Raw genomic sequence first — 14,678 nt, 5'->3', positions numbered from 1 at the left:
TCTACTTTCAGCACAAAATACTTGCGAATTGTTGCATTCAAAACATATGGAAAATTTTTATTTTTTTTTTTGGGGGGGGGGGGCATATGATACTATTTTCAGTTCTATGAGGGCCAGGCCCCCTGGACTTCCCCTTCGTTTGTCCATGGCAAGGGAGTTGAGCCATGAGCCATTGAAGTCAAGGATGCCCAGACTGGAGACTCTTAGCATCTGACGACGGAAGAAAATGAAACGCAGTTACTTAAAATATCCCTCTGTACTGAAAATCTTGAAAATAGATAGAAATTTTCCAAGAAGTATACTTCTTTGAAAATTTAAGAAGAATTCTACAGTGCCCCGGCGTGTTCCTGAAAATCTATTCACCTTTTGCGAAATTTTTTATTAAATTTTTCACTTTTTCTTACGAAACAAGGGTTGCATGTGATAATTCGTAGTGGTTTTTCACGGGTAATACAGGCCCCCTCCGGGGTCGGGGCCCCGGATCAGGGACCCAGTATCCCCCCCCCCCCTTGTGGCGGGCCTGATTCAAGTTGAAAATAAAATGCACAGGTCGGGCTGTCATTGGTGTGTTTAGGAAAAAATTGTCGTGTCATATTCAAGTTGAAAATAAAATGTGCAGGTCGAGTTGTTATTGGTGTGTAAAAGAAAAAAGTGTCGCGTGTTACCTATCTATCTCTGCAGAAGAATCTAGAGAATTGCTTCCTGAAATCTTCGACGAGTGAATTTGTCCTTGTTTTCAATGAAAAGTTAACACCTCGTTATTTTTCATAAGGGCTCCAGCGGATTGGAAATTTGGCGGGTAAAATCAGCCAATCAGAGACGACTCGTAATAAGATTTAAATAGTTGTGCCGTATACAAGTCATACCGTCCACAACCACGTATTGCTGATTTCCGGTGTGCGCGCAACTTGAGCGGTCCCCGCTAATTTGAAAATTGGCGCGTCAATTTGTATATTTTGCCGAGCGCGCCATAGAATTGGCGGGAACCAATGGGAATCGAAGGTTTCACAACAATTACCTAACCTAGAAATGAACCTTATCACTTATCAGCTTTCGTTGTTCTGTTGTGAAATTGCAGTAATTTCTAACTTCTTCGGGTAATCATCAACTGGCAATCGACGCCAGTGTTTTTTCCTTCAATTTTTCAAGTGCCATTACATCACGGGGAAAATACGAGAGCTATTGTTAACATTAGCCTCGCATATGAGTGCTACTCAAAATGTTGCCATCAAGTTAAGCGATCAGTACAATGTAAGTTCAGATACGTTTTTACCATTACCTTAGAATGTTTGGATGTGTTCTAAACTAGGTATACAACCTTACACGCTGATGAATCCTCTATTGAGCTTCAAAATGTTCTGACTCTACAGAAGTCGCAGACATCCATCATTGAAACAGTCCCCGCTGTCTCCTTGACATTCTGTGTTGTAGTTGAAACACTGCAAATATCTCCTCCCCAATCATTTGGTATTTACTCAGAGGCTAAGGCTATGTGGAAGCAGTTTTCCTTTGTACCACCGGTACACATTCATGGGTGAAGATTTTGACCGTAAGGAATGATGCAACAGGAGGACCTGGAACCCCTGCTTTAATAGAACTTGCGACTGATAAGTTGGTAGTTGTTTACTTTCCGTTGGCTAGTAATTATGATGCTGCCGCTTAATAGCAATCGAGGAGTGACCGACAGTGATGACTTTGCTGTGTGCCCAGATACCCCAAACCTATACCTTCCTCTGAGGGAATATATTGACGGCGTAAGTCTGCAATCATATATCTCGTTGGCGGTGAAAATCTCCGCCTCTACGTTATTTTTTTAAAGGATAGATAACAAATTGACATCATTAATTGAAGTTTATGCAGAATTTTCTTCACACAGAGGAGAAAAATCACGGCAGTTTCAAAGAATTGCTGTTGAGTAGTTTTCCGTTTAAAATTAAAGTATGACAGGAAGTCTGCAATGTCGCAAACCGAGTTATGTGACTGCCGACTTACACCGTCGATAGCTAAAAGTGTCCAATTCTTTTGTCAGTAAACAGTAAACAACTGCCAACTTATCTGATATGAGCTCCATCTCTGTAAGCATCCACAAGGAAAGAGAATTATCAGTAGAAACACTAAGTCGAGCCATTCTTGCAGGAGTAAACTGAGTCCCAGTTACATTTAGTCCCAATCGTGATCTTGAGATCACCACTGAGACTGATTTTCAATTCTTTAAAACTGTACTGACAATGACAGTCATGAATCTGGTGAGACCAATGTTGGTTGGGGGGGGAGGGCAATATTTAAGAGAAAATTTTCTAATCACAGAAGCCTTGTACCTAAAGCACTTTTTTCTTCTCCTACAGGTTTATGATGATTTACATCTTCCAGTCAGTTCTTCCAAAAGCTCTGTTAAATCTACTTTGTGGTTCATTATCAACATGATCTGGGAATCACGTTTTCGCATTCCCACAGTGATAATTCTTTGCATCATCGCTTTCATGTGTGGTGTGTACCATGAAATACGTAGAGGAAGCATAGCTCGCCGACTCGCTCGACAGCAAGACAGTGGATGGGGAAATGATGACAGCGATGATGACAACGATGATGACGAAGATGACGATGATGATGATGGTGACGACTTGGATGATGATGGAAGTGGCGGTGAGTATGAATCTGATGAGGATGAAGGTGGTGAAGATATGTTGTTCTTTCCTGAGTCTATGTTCATCGATCCGGGCGTGAACCCTGAAAACGACACAGAACTTTTCAATTTTATTCGTCGTGAGAATCCAAGCTATGAGAGGAGTTTGATGAGACGTCAGCCATGGCCTAATGAGTTTCAGACAGAACTTGTTTTGTCAAGCTGCCCAAGAATAGGTAGTGCCTCATAATTTGACCTTAAGACTGAATCTATTTCCAAATCGAACATTTTATTTTTGTGAGATGTTAGAACGCTAGCTCAGAGTTAAATCTAAGCAAGGGATGTTCACAGTGTATCAATCAATTTCAAGAAACAAACTAGAATGAGTGATGAGTGGATAATGGAGGTATCATACCTATAATTCTAGCTCTGTTAACAACTTGAATGAATACTCCCTTTTCTTACATCCGAATTTTTAGAAGTTTGCTTGGAAATTTACCTTGTTTTAAGCTCTTTTTGTGATTAATATTTGTTTTTCTTATTTTTTCTCCTTTATTTTAAGTTACCACCCTTCGTGTAATAAGGCTGATCTTCATATTGTGTAACTTAACTCTGTTGAACTCATGGTAAATAAGTGAGGAACCTCTCCCAAATAATATGGTTATTTTTTGCACGGAACAGAGTAAGAATACATTGAATTAATGCATAAAATTAGAAGTTATTTATTTTGTTAGAATGTTATGGGAAAATTAACAATTAGAAAAGCTAATTAAGCCTCCTTTTCGTTTTTCTTTGTGCCATGATGAAGGCATATATTTAGAGGCCAGAAGTTTTAACTTTGAAATTTTCCGCGAGAATAACACATGTCCTCACGGAATATTTACCACAAGCAATAAAGTCCCAGTGTTTTAATACAAAAGAGGAAGACGGTCTCTTTATAGGTAGCGGCAGCCCTTATAATGAAATATCTGATTTCATAGTAAACTTGTGAAAATATTAGTTTTTTGGCCGAATTTTTTTACAACCTACTGAAGCTGTATTTATCAGATCATGTGAATTTCTAGCCATGACATTCATTGTTTTCCTAGGTTAGCCTGTTGTATCAAAATATTAAATTAAAAAGTAGTTGAATTTAAAAGAAGGGGAAATCTTGATCTAAGAAGACCTCGCTGTAGGCATCTAATCATAATACACTCTGAACTTATTGTTAGTTCTTAATTTCTTTAAGAACGGTCAAGATTCTCGTAGAAGCTCATGTCAACTTCAATTTTTTTCCCTTTCCAAATAGCATACTACAAAAATTGTTCAATTTTTGTGGCTCAGTTTGAGTTGAAACTTTTTTTATTAATGTAGAATTAAAAGTCAAGTACACATGAATCATACCAAGCAAAAACCAAATCACGGTATTGAATGATTTGGGAGTCATCATACATTTTTTTAATATTAGCTTTGAAGCGTTGTAGATGTAAGTGCCCTTTTAGTCCCAGTTTCATACATGTAAAAATCTAGTTTGTTTTGTTATTTAGGTTATTTTTTTTTTATTTGTTGTATTTGGACTGTGATAACTTATTCGAGATAATTCCCCATTATTCCCTGCTTTTTATTAAAGTAGGTATAGGTATTAGAACTGCACCTTGAAGAACGGGCAGTGTCAGCTCTCTCTTACTTAGAAACTGTGCCATTTTGCCCGTAGAAGCAAGGCTTCAATCGCTCAGCCCCCCCCCCCCCCCCTCCACCCCCTCCACAATTAGGTTAGCTTACTTTCTGTTAAAATACTGCTTTTAGATGAAAAGTTGCATGGAAACTGTAAAATTTTTTTACAATGCTGATCAGTTAATGATCGTTCTCATGGCAATCAAAAACTTTGTTGCCACTTTGTTCTCTTGAGTGACATCATAAATCTGTCAAAATGCTGCTAAGATCATTCACATAAAATAATCACAATGATTAAATCTTAGGTAATGGCTTATTTTTTCAACGAATGTACTCTTTATTTTTGCTAAAATATTTGTAAAAAATTATCATGTGTTTTGTTTTGATATGAACCTAGGCGAAGATGCGCAATCTTAGCAGCAGAGTAAAGTGGCTTTGCTTGGTTTTTCAAAAAACTCAATTCCCTGTTAAAGTCATGAGGAGGTGACTTTACTTTTTTTCCAATGGTCACATAATTTTATTCGACAGAATCTTTTTCATTAGTTTTTTGTGTTCATTTTAATTTCAGGCAGGTTTCAGCATGAATGTATTTTAAAATTCAGTATTATTTATCCGTACCAAACTCTTAATTTTTGCCATTATTTCCTTTGATTATTATATTAAGTTTTGATAACTCTTAAGGACCTCTCAACTGTTTGGGATTGTTCATGCCCTGAGAAGCTTAAAATGAAAGCCAGAAATCCATTCTTCTCTCCTTTTTTCTTATTTTTTAACATTTTTATGTATCCAACTAGTCTAGAAAATTAAATATATTTCTTAAGGTGATTCGTCAAGCTCAAAAGAAGTGGTCGAACTGGCATGCGATATATCGCATCTTTTAGGTCAAAAATCTCGGCAGATTTTGAATTTTCAGTAAAGAAAAGGACGATAGCCCCTGCGCATGAGCCTAAAGAATCATTCTAAACCTTAAAATCGGCAAAATTCAGAGAAATGAAAGCAGGATAGTGTTTGGAAAAAAACCTTGCATTCGATTCAGCTATCGATTTCGGTATCGAATGCGAGGTTTTTTTCCAAACACTATCCTGTTTTCATTTCTCTGAATTTTGCCGATTTTTGGGTTTAGAATGATTCTTCAGGCTCATGCGCAGGGGCTATCGTCCTTTTTTTTGCTGAAAATTCAAAATCTGCGGAGATTTTTTACCTAAAAGATGCGATATATCGCATGCCAGTTCGACCACGTCACTTGAGCTTGACGAATCACCTTAAGAGTAGGTAACATTATGGCAATTAACTAATTTACTAAAAATAATTTTGTTGGGTTTTGTATAATTAATTCTCATGAAACACATATATTGATCAAAGTGTCTAAAATTTCTTACCCATGGTTTTTAGTCTGATTTCTGAACTATTATTTCAAAATGTATTAGTACCTGTAATTAAATAAAGTTTAATAAAAAAAGAATTATTTTGTTACTCATTTAGTCTGTTTAGTGCTGAGTTCATACTTTCATCCTGGATTAATATGTGTCCATTTTTTAAGGTGGATAATGTCCTTGCTAAAGAAAGGCAGTGTTGATGGAGAATAGACATTTAGAGATTTTTTACTTTAACTCTGCCCCAATTATCTGGTGTATTGTGAACCAATCCTATGTTCATCTTAATTTTTCACACGTTTATATTATAATTTTTTTCATAATTTAAGCATGATATTGTTCCTGAACGTGCACAGAAAGGGTTAAAATCAACACAACTTTACGTAAAAGCATGTTTTTTCTCTACATACTTGTGCTCTTTCTTTGCAGGGTAGATGAGGGCTTGATTCATTAAAAGAATAATATAATTCCATCCATGATGCAACAAAAAGTTTTGTTATAAGTTCCCATTCCACTGTAAAGTTCTACTGTCAGTATCAAGTTATCACCTTAACATTCAATACATATTCTAATCATGAAATCGTGAATTTTGGATCTATTTTTTCCTAAGGCAGATGAACTGCTATCTGCTTAAGGCCCTAAGGTAACATTAAGAGAGTAAAACAAAATAATCTAAGACGTAACCAAGAGAGCTTTTTTTCTAATTGTTTTTTCCGCAAGTAGTCATGATATTGATACTATACTGTTCAGGGTGTTGAACTTTTTCTCGAACTTTAAATAGATTTAAAAGTTTTTTTTCTTTTTTTTTCAATCACATAATTGAGAGGCTTGAAAGACAAGTGGGATAAGTGCAGTTTTTGAAAAAAATGAGATACCAGTGAATTCAACTAAAGCCAGTCCTACAATTTATTCTGTGAGTACCACTAAAATTCAGTTTTGAGCATCTGAAAATGAGTTCGAACGTTCTTTCCGTCATACTTAGGGCTCCATGTAATTTTGAAACTTTAAACAAGTATTTCTGAAAGTAGCAAAAACTGCACTCATCCCACTTGTCCTCTGAACCCCTCAATTTTAATAAACAGTCAGTATCCAACGATGGATTTTCTGTTGAGCAACAGAACATGAGAGGAAACGTAGCAACGTCTATTGTTGGTAGGCTGTTATACTTTGGTGTTCTGATAGAAGCAGTCTAATTCGCCTTCAATACGGCAAGCGGCAAATGTCGTTGCTTGTACGGAGTTGTACGCAGTACCTACCCAACTTGTCTGACGTAAGAAAATAGTAGTTGGATAAATCGACGGTGAGTGCGCTGCGATCGGATCTGTTCTCTTTCCTAACCCTCTTTTTTCCTGCGCTCCGCCTCACCACCCCCCCGAATTTCGTCAGAAAATTTTAGATTTTCCTAACTAAATCTCAATCCACGGTAAGAAAATTTGTCACTTGGTCAGCCAGTGTATTTTTCTGTACATTTTTTGCTCGCTTTCATTTTTATCTCGCTCACCGATCTTGTGTTGTGCAATTTCGTAAAACGTGCTCGGGAGTTTTCAAAGTCCTTGGTCCCCGCTGCCTATCTCTCCCTGTGATCATCTTTCTCGAACAAACAACGTAAGAACATAGTCATAGAGAGGACAAAGTTTAGCAACGGTTAGCCCTTCCTTGACAAGTTTAATTTAAGATCAATATTTTTTGCATTTGAAGCAACCAGTTTGTAAGTAAATACCCAATTTTATCTCAATTCTAACACCGCAAACCAGGCACTCTAACCTCAGATGAGCAATGACGGTCTGGAGGTTGTGGGTTTGATCCCCTTTAGTTACCATTATGCCAATCTCATTTAAGATACTTACTTTGGACCACGACTGGAAAGAGTCCGTGCATACTTTTCTACAGTGAGACACATAAATTATGGACAACATGCCTTATCAGTACCTATGATGTTATCTGTTATGAACTCTTTAACATCGGCTAAAGCAGTCTTGCAATCACACAACCACTTTTGTAATCTAGTCTCCTCGGCTCATAGATTAAACCACTGATTCATCGGACTGTGCTCTATTCTCACACATTTGTGAATTGTATACTGAAATGAGCTATCTCAATGATACTACCAAAGCAGTTTCCGTTGGTCAAACTGGTTCAAAATTGATCATATCAGTAAACTAGGAAGCTTTTGTTACTAACTTAAACATTAGCTTTCAAAATTCTTCCAGAGTCATAGGTGTCGAAGCTGAATGTCGAATGGTACTGTTGATGAAGGGCTGTCAAGATAGTTTGGCTGTAAATAGACAATACTTACGAGTCACACAAGAACAGAAGCAAGTTGGAAATAATTGCTTGTATGCTCAACTGTAACTTCTAACCAGGCGACATCATTGAATTGAATGCTGTTAGTTACAAGCTAAAATGATGAATTTTAAGAATATCTTCATCACCATGTTTTTACCATTTCAGATAAGTAAAACTAACTGAAACGAATTTAAAACCAATCGAACAATATGGAAGAGTATGCCCGAGAACCTTGTCCGTGGAGAATTGTTGATGACTGTGGTGGAGCTTTCACAATGGGCGCTATTGGAGGTGCTCTATTTCAAGGAATCAAAGGATTTAGAAATGCCCCAAGTGGAATGTCCAGAAGATTTGCTGTGAGTGTTCCGTGTATTTTTAATCTTTATCTGTAGACTATCAAGTTTCATCAGAATGTACGAGATCTGTTCAATTAGAAACCGGATCGTGGTGATAACTAGCCCACCATACGTTCAAATTAGGTTTTTTTTAGACTTGTGCGTGTATCAATGATTTTCTGCCCATCAACGCTATCATGCACTTCATCAGTCCTCAGGACCATTGTTTTGCATTGCATGGCATTCTATAACAGTTGTAAAACATTAATTGTATTCTTTACACAATTAATAAGACATTCTACCTTGAGACTAGGTGGCGTGTGGAATAACCACCTATAACAACATGTTTAAAATCAACATTTTTAAAGTGTATTCTGAAATACTTTCCAAAAATGCACGACAGATCGTTCAAAGGGTACAATCAATTAAAAAAAAAATGCTTTTGCAGTTTTCCCATGGCGCTAAATCAGCGTCGCATCTAATAATCAAAACTTCAAATGGGGTTTTCTCCAAACTATGTTTCCCGCCACAGGTGGTTGTTCAAGCTATGGCCTCAATTACGCTTCTTTGGCTTTTACTTAACTATAGACTTGTGTATCAATATTTAAATTTGTATATATTTGTAAGTATGAAATGGTTTGAAAGTGACATGAAGTAAGATCTGAAAATCTGTTTGAATAATCCTTGCCTAGATTTACATGCATGATTCAGTATGTGCATCATGGGAAGCTCTCCAATGTTGCTAATGTTTCCGTTTTGTTGATTGCAGGGAAGTCTGGCAGCAGTGAAACAAAGATCACCAATTCTAGCCGGAAATTTTGCGGTTTGGGGTGGAGTGTTTTCATCAATAGATTGCACTTTAGTTTACTTAAGACATAAAGAGGATCCATGGAATTCCATAATCAGTGGAGCAGCCACAGGGGGTATACTCGCTGCACGAAACGGTGTACCAGCAATGGCAGGCAGCGCGTTGATTGGCGGCGTTCTTTTAGCTCTTATTGAAGGTATGTGCAGTTCATTGCTCCAACCTGTCGGTACGATTCTATTCTATCAATGGGGTTCTTGAACTCATAGCCATTCTTTCTTTTCAATCTGAGAACTTTTGAAAGTTTCGCAAATTTTTGTGTAGCTGATCTCATCACTTCTCTCACTCATTGAAATTTCAGGCTTAAACTATTCTCAAACTTACTTAAGTTCCAAGTCGTCTAGAGGCCCCTCATGAATTATATAATTCTAGGTAGAGCCTCTTTGCTTCAATTCTTACCTTTTGCCCAAGTTTGGCTTCAAAACCTTTTTCTCCACGGAAATCAAAATAAATTTTCGAAGTTTAATTGTTTTATAATGCCAGGATTAGCGGTATTTATATTGTCACTCTAGACCTCTCCTCCTGGAAGTGTCTGACTTGGTGACAGGATACAAAATTGATCACAACAGCACATGTTTCTAAATACTCACCAAAAATATGAGGGATGCACGAAACATTCCTGAATTCAATTCAAAAGTGAAGAAATACAGGGTTGCCACAGTCAGGGAATTTTGAGAAGTCAGGGGAAATGACGAAGGTGTCAGGGAAAAATCATCAAGTCACCTTAATTTGCTTTCTTGAATGGGTTTGATATTTCAAACTACTAATTTTGCCTAAAAATATTTCAAACTATGTATTTTTTACCATCTGGCATATATTCAACTCTCAGGGAATTTTACCAAAATGTGTCTGGGAGATTGAGGAAGCGCTAGAGAAATTCATTTTCCAAATTCTGAGGCAACCCTGTAATTTTTGCCATGTCTTGAAGTCTATTAAAACAATCAGTGCTACAGAAGCTCTATTGAATCGGAACACTGCTAAGTTTGATCCTTAAGTTTATTGGCTTACCCAAGAATGATAATTTTATTTTTTATGTAATTTACTTAACAAAGATTCCCTGAAATTTTCCTTTGGAATGATAAGCAAAGAAAAATTAAGTTTTCAGGGGTGAAACTTCGCAGCATTAGAATATAAATGTTTGTAGAACTGGAAGTTTGGGGGGATATTTTACTAAGAACTTTAAAGAAAATGTCTAGAACTGAAATAAAAATAAAATATTCATTAAATAAATTCAGTGAAAAGTATCAAATTAGACATTTTGTTTTCTCAACAAGATAATATTGCGGTACAATTTAAAAGACTGAAATATTCTCCTTTACCAAGATGCATCTTAATCGCTCAAGTTTTCACGACTACTGAAATGAAATTTGCAGGAAATCGTACATTTAATCAGGAAAATTGAGAGTATTGAGGTCAATTTTAACATCAACAGCAAATATTGCCATCCACAGTAAAGAATATTGAAAAATTGTCAATTGAAAAACCAAGGAATTTTGACCGTTTGAGTCAGTAAATTCTGGAAACATTCAAATGTTTTCTCCTGAAGTTATTTTTCTTGTGTTAAAATCATGGCACATCAATCGCTCATTGATTAATTTTTTTCTGTAATTTTCAGGTGTAGGTATTCTGTTCACAAGGCTGACAGCAGAACAATTTCGACAGCATGGCCCATTCGAAGACCCAGCCTCACTTGGTTTTCCTGGCGGCGGGAACCCACAGAACTATCAGTGAACCTAGTAAATCCTTGAATCAAATTCTGTTATACCTGGTATATTTTTAGTCACAGTAAAAATTACGAGTGCGCTTTTGCAGGGTTGTTCACTCACTGTATATAATGTTATTATTTTTTCAATTTTTTCCCCCTGAACTATGGGAATAGTTCTGTTTTATTTTAAATACTTTTGCTGCAACTTGCCTTCATCCAAGAGCTGAAATTGTTTTCGCCAAAATGCAAGCAAGAAATGAGGGGAAATATTTTGTATGTGCCTCTATTTCTGAACAGCTTGTCACATGCAGTCTTCCTAAGTATTGAAGAGAAAAACTTTTATGAACGTGACGCTAAAACTAATGTCTCCCCTGTGAATCATTCTATGACTTTGAAGCAGAATAAATGTCTCTCCATTGAACTGCAAAAAATTATTTAGCGCACTAATATCTTTCCACCAATTTTTTAATGTGACTGAATAATTTCGTTGCCATCTTTTCGTCCATGTCGAATTTGTTGTCCAACTTTTGGAGTGCAACAAATCTTACATCGTTTCCATATTCATAGAATCTTGATGAGAGATACAAGATGCCCCAATGTCGTGTATTTTAATTCACTCTTCAAGTAGGCCATCTTCTTAGTGTGAACGTATATTTCATGTTATCAAAGAGCTTGGTAATTCGAAGCAGCAGAAGTGTTTACTATTTTTGATCATGGTCTCAACAATTTTTTATTATCTACGTCTAGTTTCTAAAATGTCCAAATGCATGAAAATTTACACCATTTGTCTATGTATTTCATTTAACTGGAAACCATACCTTGTCTGTCAATTTTCATCAAATTATTATGAGAAAAGAAAACTTGTTTGGCAATTAAGACTCTCTTGTAAAATCGTTCCACGTTTCGCTCTGTGCTCGTAAAACAGATAGAAACTTGATTGAGTTGACTGGGATCACTTTTAAAAGTCAACATTTCTTGATGCTATCAAATTGTGTAGTTTCCCACACTTAACAACGTATCTATATTGTTTTGGTAATCTCACTAACTTTCAATTTTTTTGTTGGAGAACTATCGCATGAATTTTCCTGAAATTTCCAGTGCTTTTTACACTCATGAAAAAGACCACCGAAAGTTTCAGACAAATCCAAGCAATGGTCTTCCCATGAAAAATCATTAGTCTGTTAAGTTTCTGAAACAATGCAGACAAAAGATGTTCTTTTGTTTAGGATACGGCGATTTGTGGATAATTCTAGGAATATGATGCAGTTTAATTTTGCTCACTATTGACTCATATCAGTTTTCTCTCTTTGAGCTTTAAATCTTGTCCAAGCGCTTTCAGATTTCCTTCGTAACCGTACATATTATTACTCACCACTGTGATTTAAGTTGGATCTCTTTTTCCGCTAAAAATTAAATTTTGTTTTTTGGTGTCCCTCACTACTGTTTAGCTCGAAAGAACCGATGACCTTTCCATGAAAACTGACCATTACAGGGAATTTCATCCTGAGTAGATTCCTTATTTTTACTATGACTCTGGTTTGTTATGCATTACTGCATTGCTCTTAAAACTCACTCAGCAAAAAGATGTAATACTGAAACTAAGTGTAAGTGGGACTCTAGTCTCATAATTTGCCTTAGAAATCAGTAAATTTTTCTGAATCACATTTGTAAGTCTTAGATCTAGAAGGGGCATCACTATCTTCTCAACTTCGCCAATATCCTTGAGGAAAGATCGCTGTTGCAGCATACCAAGGTTTTGCCAGTTTTCCATCCTCTGTAGGAACGAATATATGTACCTAAGAACGTCAATATTCTTTGGTCTGAGATTTATGATCTGTGAAATTTTGTTGTTTTGAAATAAAATTTTTCACAAATATACGAAGGTTGCTGCCTTATCAACTCCTATTATCCTCATTATGTTATATTGAGACTTTAGTAAAAGGATTTAAATCACTATTATCTCAAGAAGCTTGATGCTGATTTTAAAGAATTTTGTTGAAGCAGTACTGTTGTACATATTAGGTACTAAAGTGAGCATTGATAGCCAAATTTTTGGGAGACTTCATATGTTGTCCGTTTATAGCAAACTTGCATAATTTTAACTGGCAGAATTTTTTTTATAAAATTCAGCATTACCTAACTGAATCAAAGTGAGCATAAAATATTTACAGGAAGCCCACTAAGCCTCATTTTTTTTTACTCTTCATTAATTTTGAAGATAGAGTTTCAAAGATGTCTATAGGTATAGTTTAAATTATGCAATTTTAGTTTATTTAATTAAAAAAAAAAAAAAAAAAAATTCTTTTGTAAGTGAAGTTAGTTAAAATCTGTGAATCCTTGGATCAAAGCTGCAAGATGCAAGTCGCTCAAAAAAGTTTTTGAGAACACCCATTCATCTCGGCTGCATTTTAAACTTATTTTTGTCCACTTACTTTTAAAAGAAATTTCTCGAGATTTGAAGAGCACATATCGACGGTGAAACTACCAAACCACGTATCTCGTTTGCGGTGTTTAAAAATCTACGCTCACATTTTATTTTTTTGATATAGACCAAATCAATATCATTCCTTGAAATTTTCACAGAATTTTCTCCGCATGAAGAGGAAAAATCACAGAAATTTTTAAGACTGGACGTTAAGTAGTTTTTCATTTAAAAAATAAAGTATGGCAGGAAGTCTGCGACGTCGCAAACCGAGATACGTGGTCTAATACTTTCACCGTCAATATCCCTGTCTTAAGTGAAAAATCTTCTAGCAAAGGGCAAATATGAAAAACGTTGAAATGTTGTTAATGATCAAAAAAAAAAATTGATGCCTCTTTCAGAGTGAAACCTTTTTTTTACCTCTGATTGGACATGACACTCCTCCAATCTTCTCGAAAGGGCTGCTAATTTATTTATAGGTACCTATGTCACTGCGAAAACAAAATATTTTATAACATTTTATAAAGGAGGGAGGGGGGAGTCTTTTTCTATATGTGGACAAAACACCTAAGTTTTTCTTTTTCCTAAATGCTTATTTTGGCTCATTAGCTGCTTTGAATTTAGAAGTAAAAAAGGTTTTCTTTGCAACAAGGGAATCTTCACTTCTAATGAATGGCACTGCTGCGTATGCTCCCCTTCTCTCAAAAATAATGCAAGAAAGCAACAAAACTTAGGATGAAATATATTTTGATAGGTCTGAGCATAAGAGTCGTTATTTGTGAATGGATGGATGTTGAATAATTCCTAAGCATCAGAAGAAAAAAAAAGCCTCACATTTTTACCTAATTGAAAACCACAAAAATTCAGTGCAGTGGGTTTCTATACAGCAAACTCTCCTCTGAAAAACTTGTTTCACTATTTTTAATCTAAAATATCAGTGAGTGATTTACATCAGTTTTAAAACAAACGGACATCCATCGTTTTTACAAATAACTTTCTCTGACAGCTGAAAAAGAGGTTCCGTGAGAACTTTTGTTGCGCTCAACGATTGGAATCATCAAAAATAATGTGCCTCTTTAATTTTTAAAAAAAAAAATACTAGTTTGCAGGCGAGAAACAAATTTATTGAAACAGAGATTAAACTGAATTTTTCATCTATGCTTAAGGAGGAAGTCTTATCATGTTGGCCTACTTGCATCAATGCTCCAGGCCATTCAACAGAATTTTAGATTTTTAGCAGATAATTATCTGCCTGTTGATCGTGAAACCACTGAAGCAGGCTTCTTGGTTGGCGACGTTGCGGATTTCCTGTCATTTACCTTTTCGAAGAATAACCGGTCATCGATAATAAAAAAAAAATTTGTGCTTTTACCTTGCACTTTCAAAATTATTATCTTTGAATTTTATTTCTAAATG

The 14,678-nt window shown here is 35.8% G+C and overlaps 2 protein-coding genes across 5 annotated transcripts; both read left to right on the top strand.

Moving 5' to 3' along the window:
* The first annotated feature begins 1,010 nt into the window (after positions 1–1,010).
* Positions 1,011–5,738, top strand: LOC109038781 (uncharacterized). 2 transcript variants are annotated; one of them, XR_011900343.1, is made up of 3 exons: positions 1,011–1,251; positions 2,346–5,097; positions 5,544–5,738. XR_011900343.1 is itself a non-coding variant. In XM_019053970.2 (2 exons), exons 1-2 carry the CDS (start codon positions 1,204–1,206, stop codon positions 2,871–2,873), a joined length of 576 nt encoding a protein of 191 aa, XP_018909515.2. In that variant the 5' UTR covers positions 1,011–1,203; the 3' UTR covers positions 2,874–5,738. The 2 variants fall into 2 exon arrangements, 1 of the variants encoding a protein (XP_018909515.2); XM_019053970.2 differs by having other exon boundaries at positions 2,346–5,738.
* A 1,272-nt stretch (positions 5,739–7,010) lies between these two features.
* On the top strand, positions 7,011–12,718 carry Tim17b (Translocase of the inner mitochondrial membrane 17b). 3 transcript variants are annotated; one of them, XM_019053958.2, is made up of 4 exons: positions 7,011–7,072; positions 8,101–8,291; positions 9,040–9,274; positions 10,751–12,718. In XM_019053958.2, exons 2-4 carry the CDS (start codon positions 8,145–8,147, stop codon positions 10,864–10,866), a joined length of 498 nt encoding a protein of 165 aa, XP_018909503.1. In that variant the 5' UTR covers positions 7,011–7,072; positions 8,101–8,144; the 3' UTR covers positions 10,867–12,718. The 3 variants fall into 3 exon arrangements, with proteins under 3 accessions (XP_018909503.1, XP_018909505.1, XP_018909504.1); XM_019053960.2 differs by lacking the exon at positions 7,011–7,072 and adding an exon at positions 7,101–7,254; XM_019053959.2 differs by lacking the exon at positions 7,011–7,072 and adding an exon at positions 7,118–7,357.
* Positions 12,719–14,678: the final 1,960 nt, after the last annotated feature.

The sequence above is a fragment of the Bemisia tabaci genome, chromosome 8, assembly GCF_918797505.1.
Source record: "Bemisia tabaci chromosome 8, PGI_BMITA_v3".
Lineage (NCBI taxonomy): Eukaryota > Metazoa > Arthropoda > Insecta > Hemiptera > Aleyrodidae > Bemisia > Bemisia tabaci.
This window is presented reverse-complemented; position numbering and strand designations above follow the sequence as displayed.

Bases quoted from the DNA above. Each gene is read 5' to 3' on its own strand.
- LOC109038781 (XM_019053970.2), top strand. From the start codon at position 1,204: ATGAGTGCTACTCAAAATGTTGCCATCAAGTTAAGCGATCAGTACAAT. The intron at 1,252-2,345 runs GTAAGTTCAGAT...CTTCTCCTACAG, and splicing joins AGTTAAGCGATCAGTACAAT to GTTTATGATGATTTACATCT.
- Tim17b (XM_019053958.2), top strand. From the start codon at position 8,145: ATGGAAGAGTATGCCCGAGAACCTTGTCCGTGGAGAATTGTTGATGAC. The intron at 8,292-9,039 runs GTGAGTGTTCCG...TGTTGATTGCAG, and splicing joins GAATGTCCAGAAGATTTGCT to GGAAGTCTGGCAGCAGTGAA. The intron at 9,275-10,750 runs GTATGTGCAGTT...TGTAATTTTCAG, and splicing joins TCTTTTAGCTCTTATTGAAG to GTGTAGGTATTCTGTTCACA.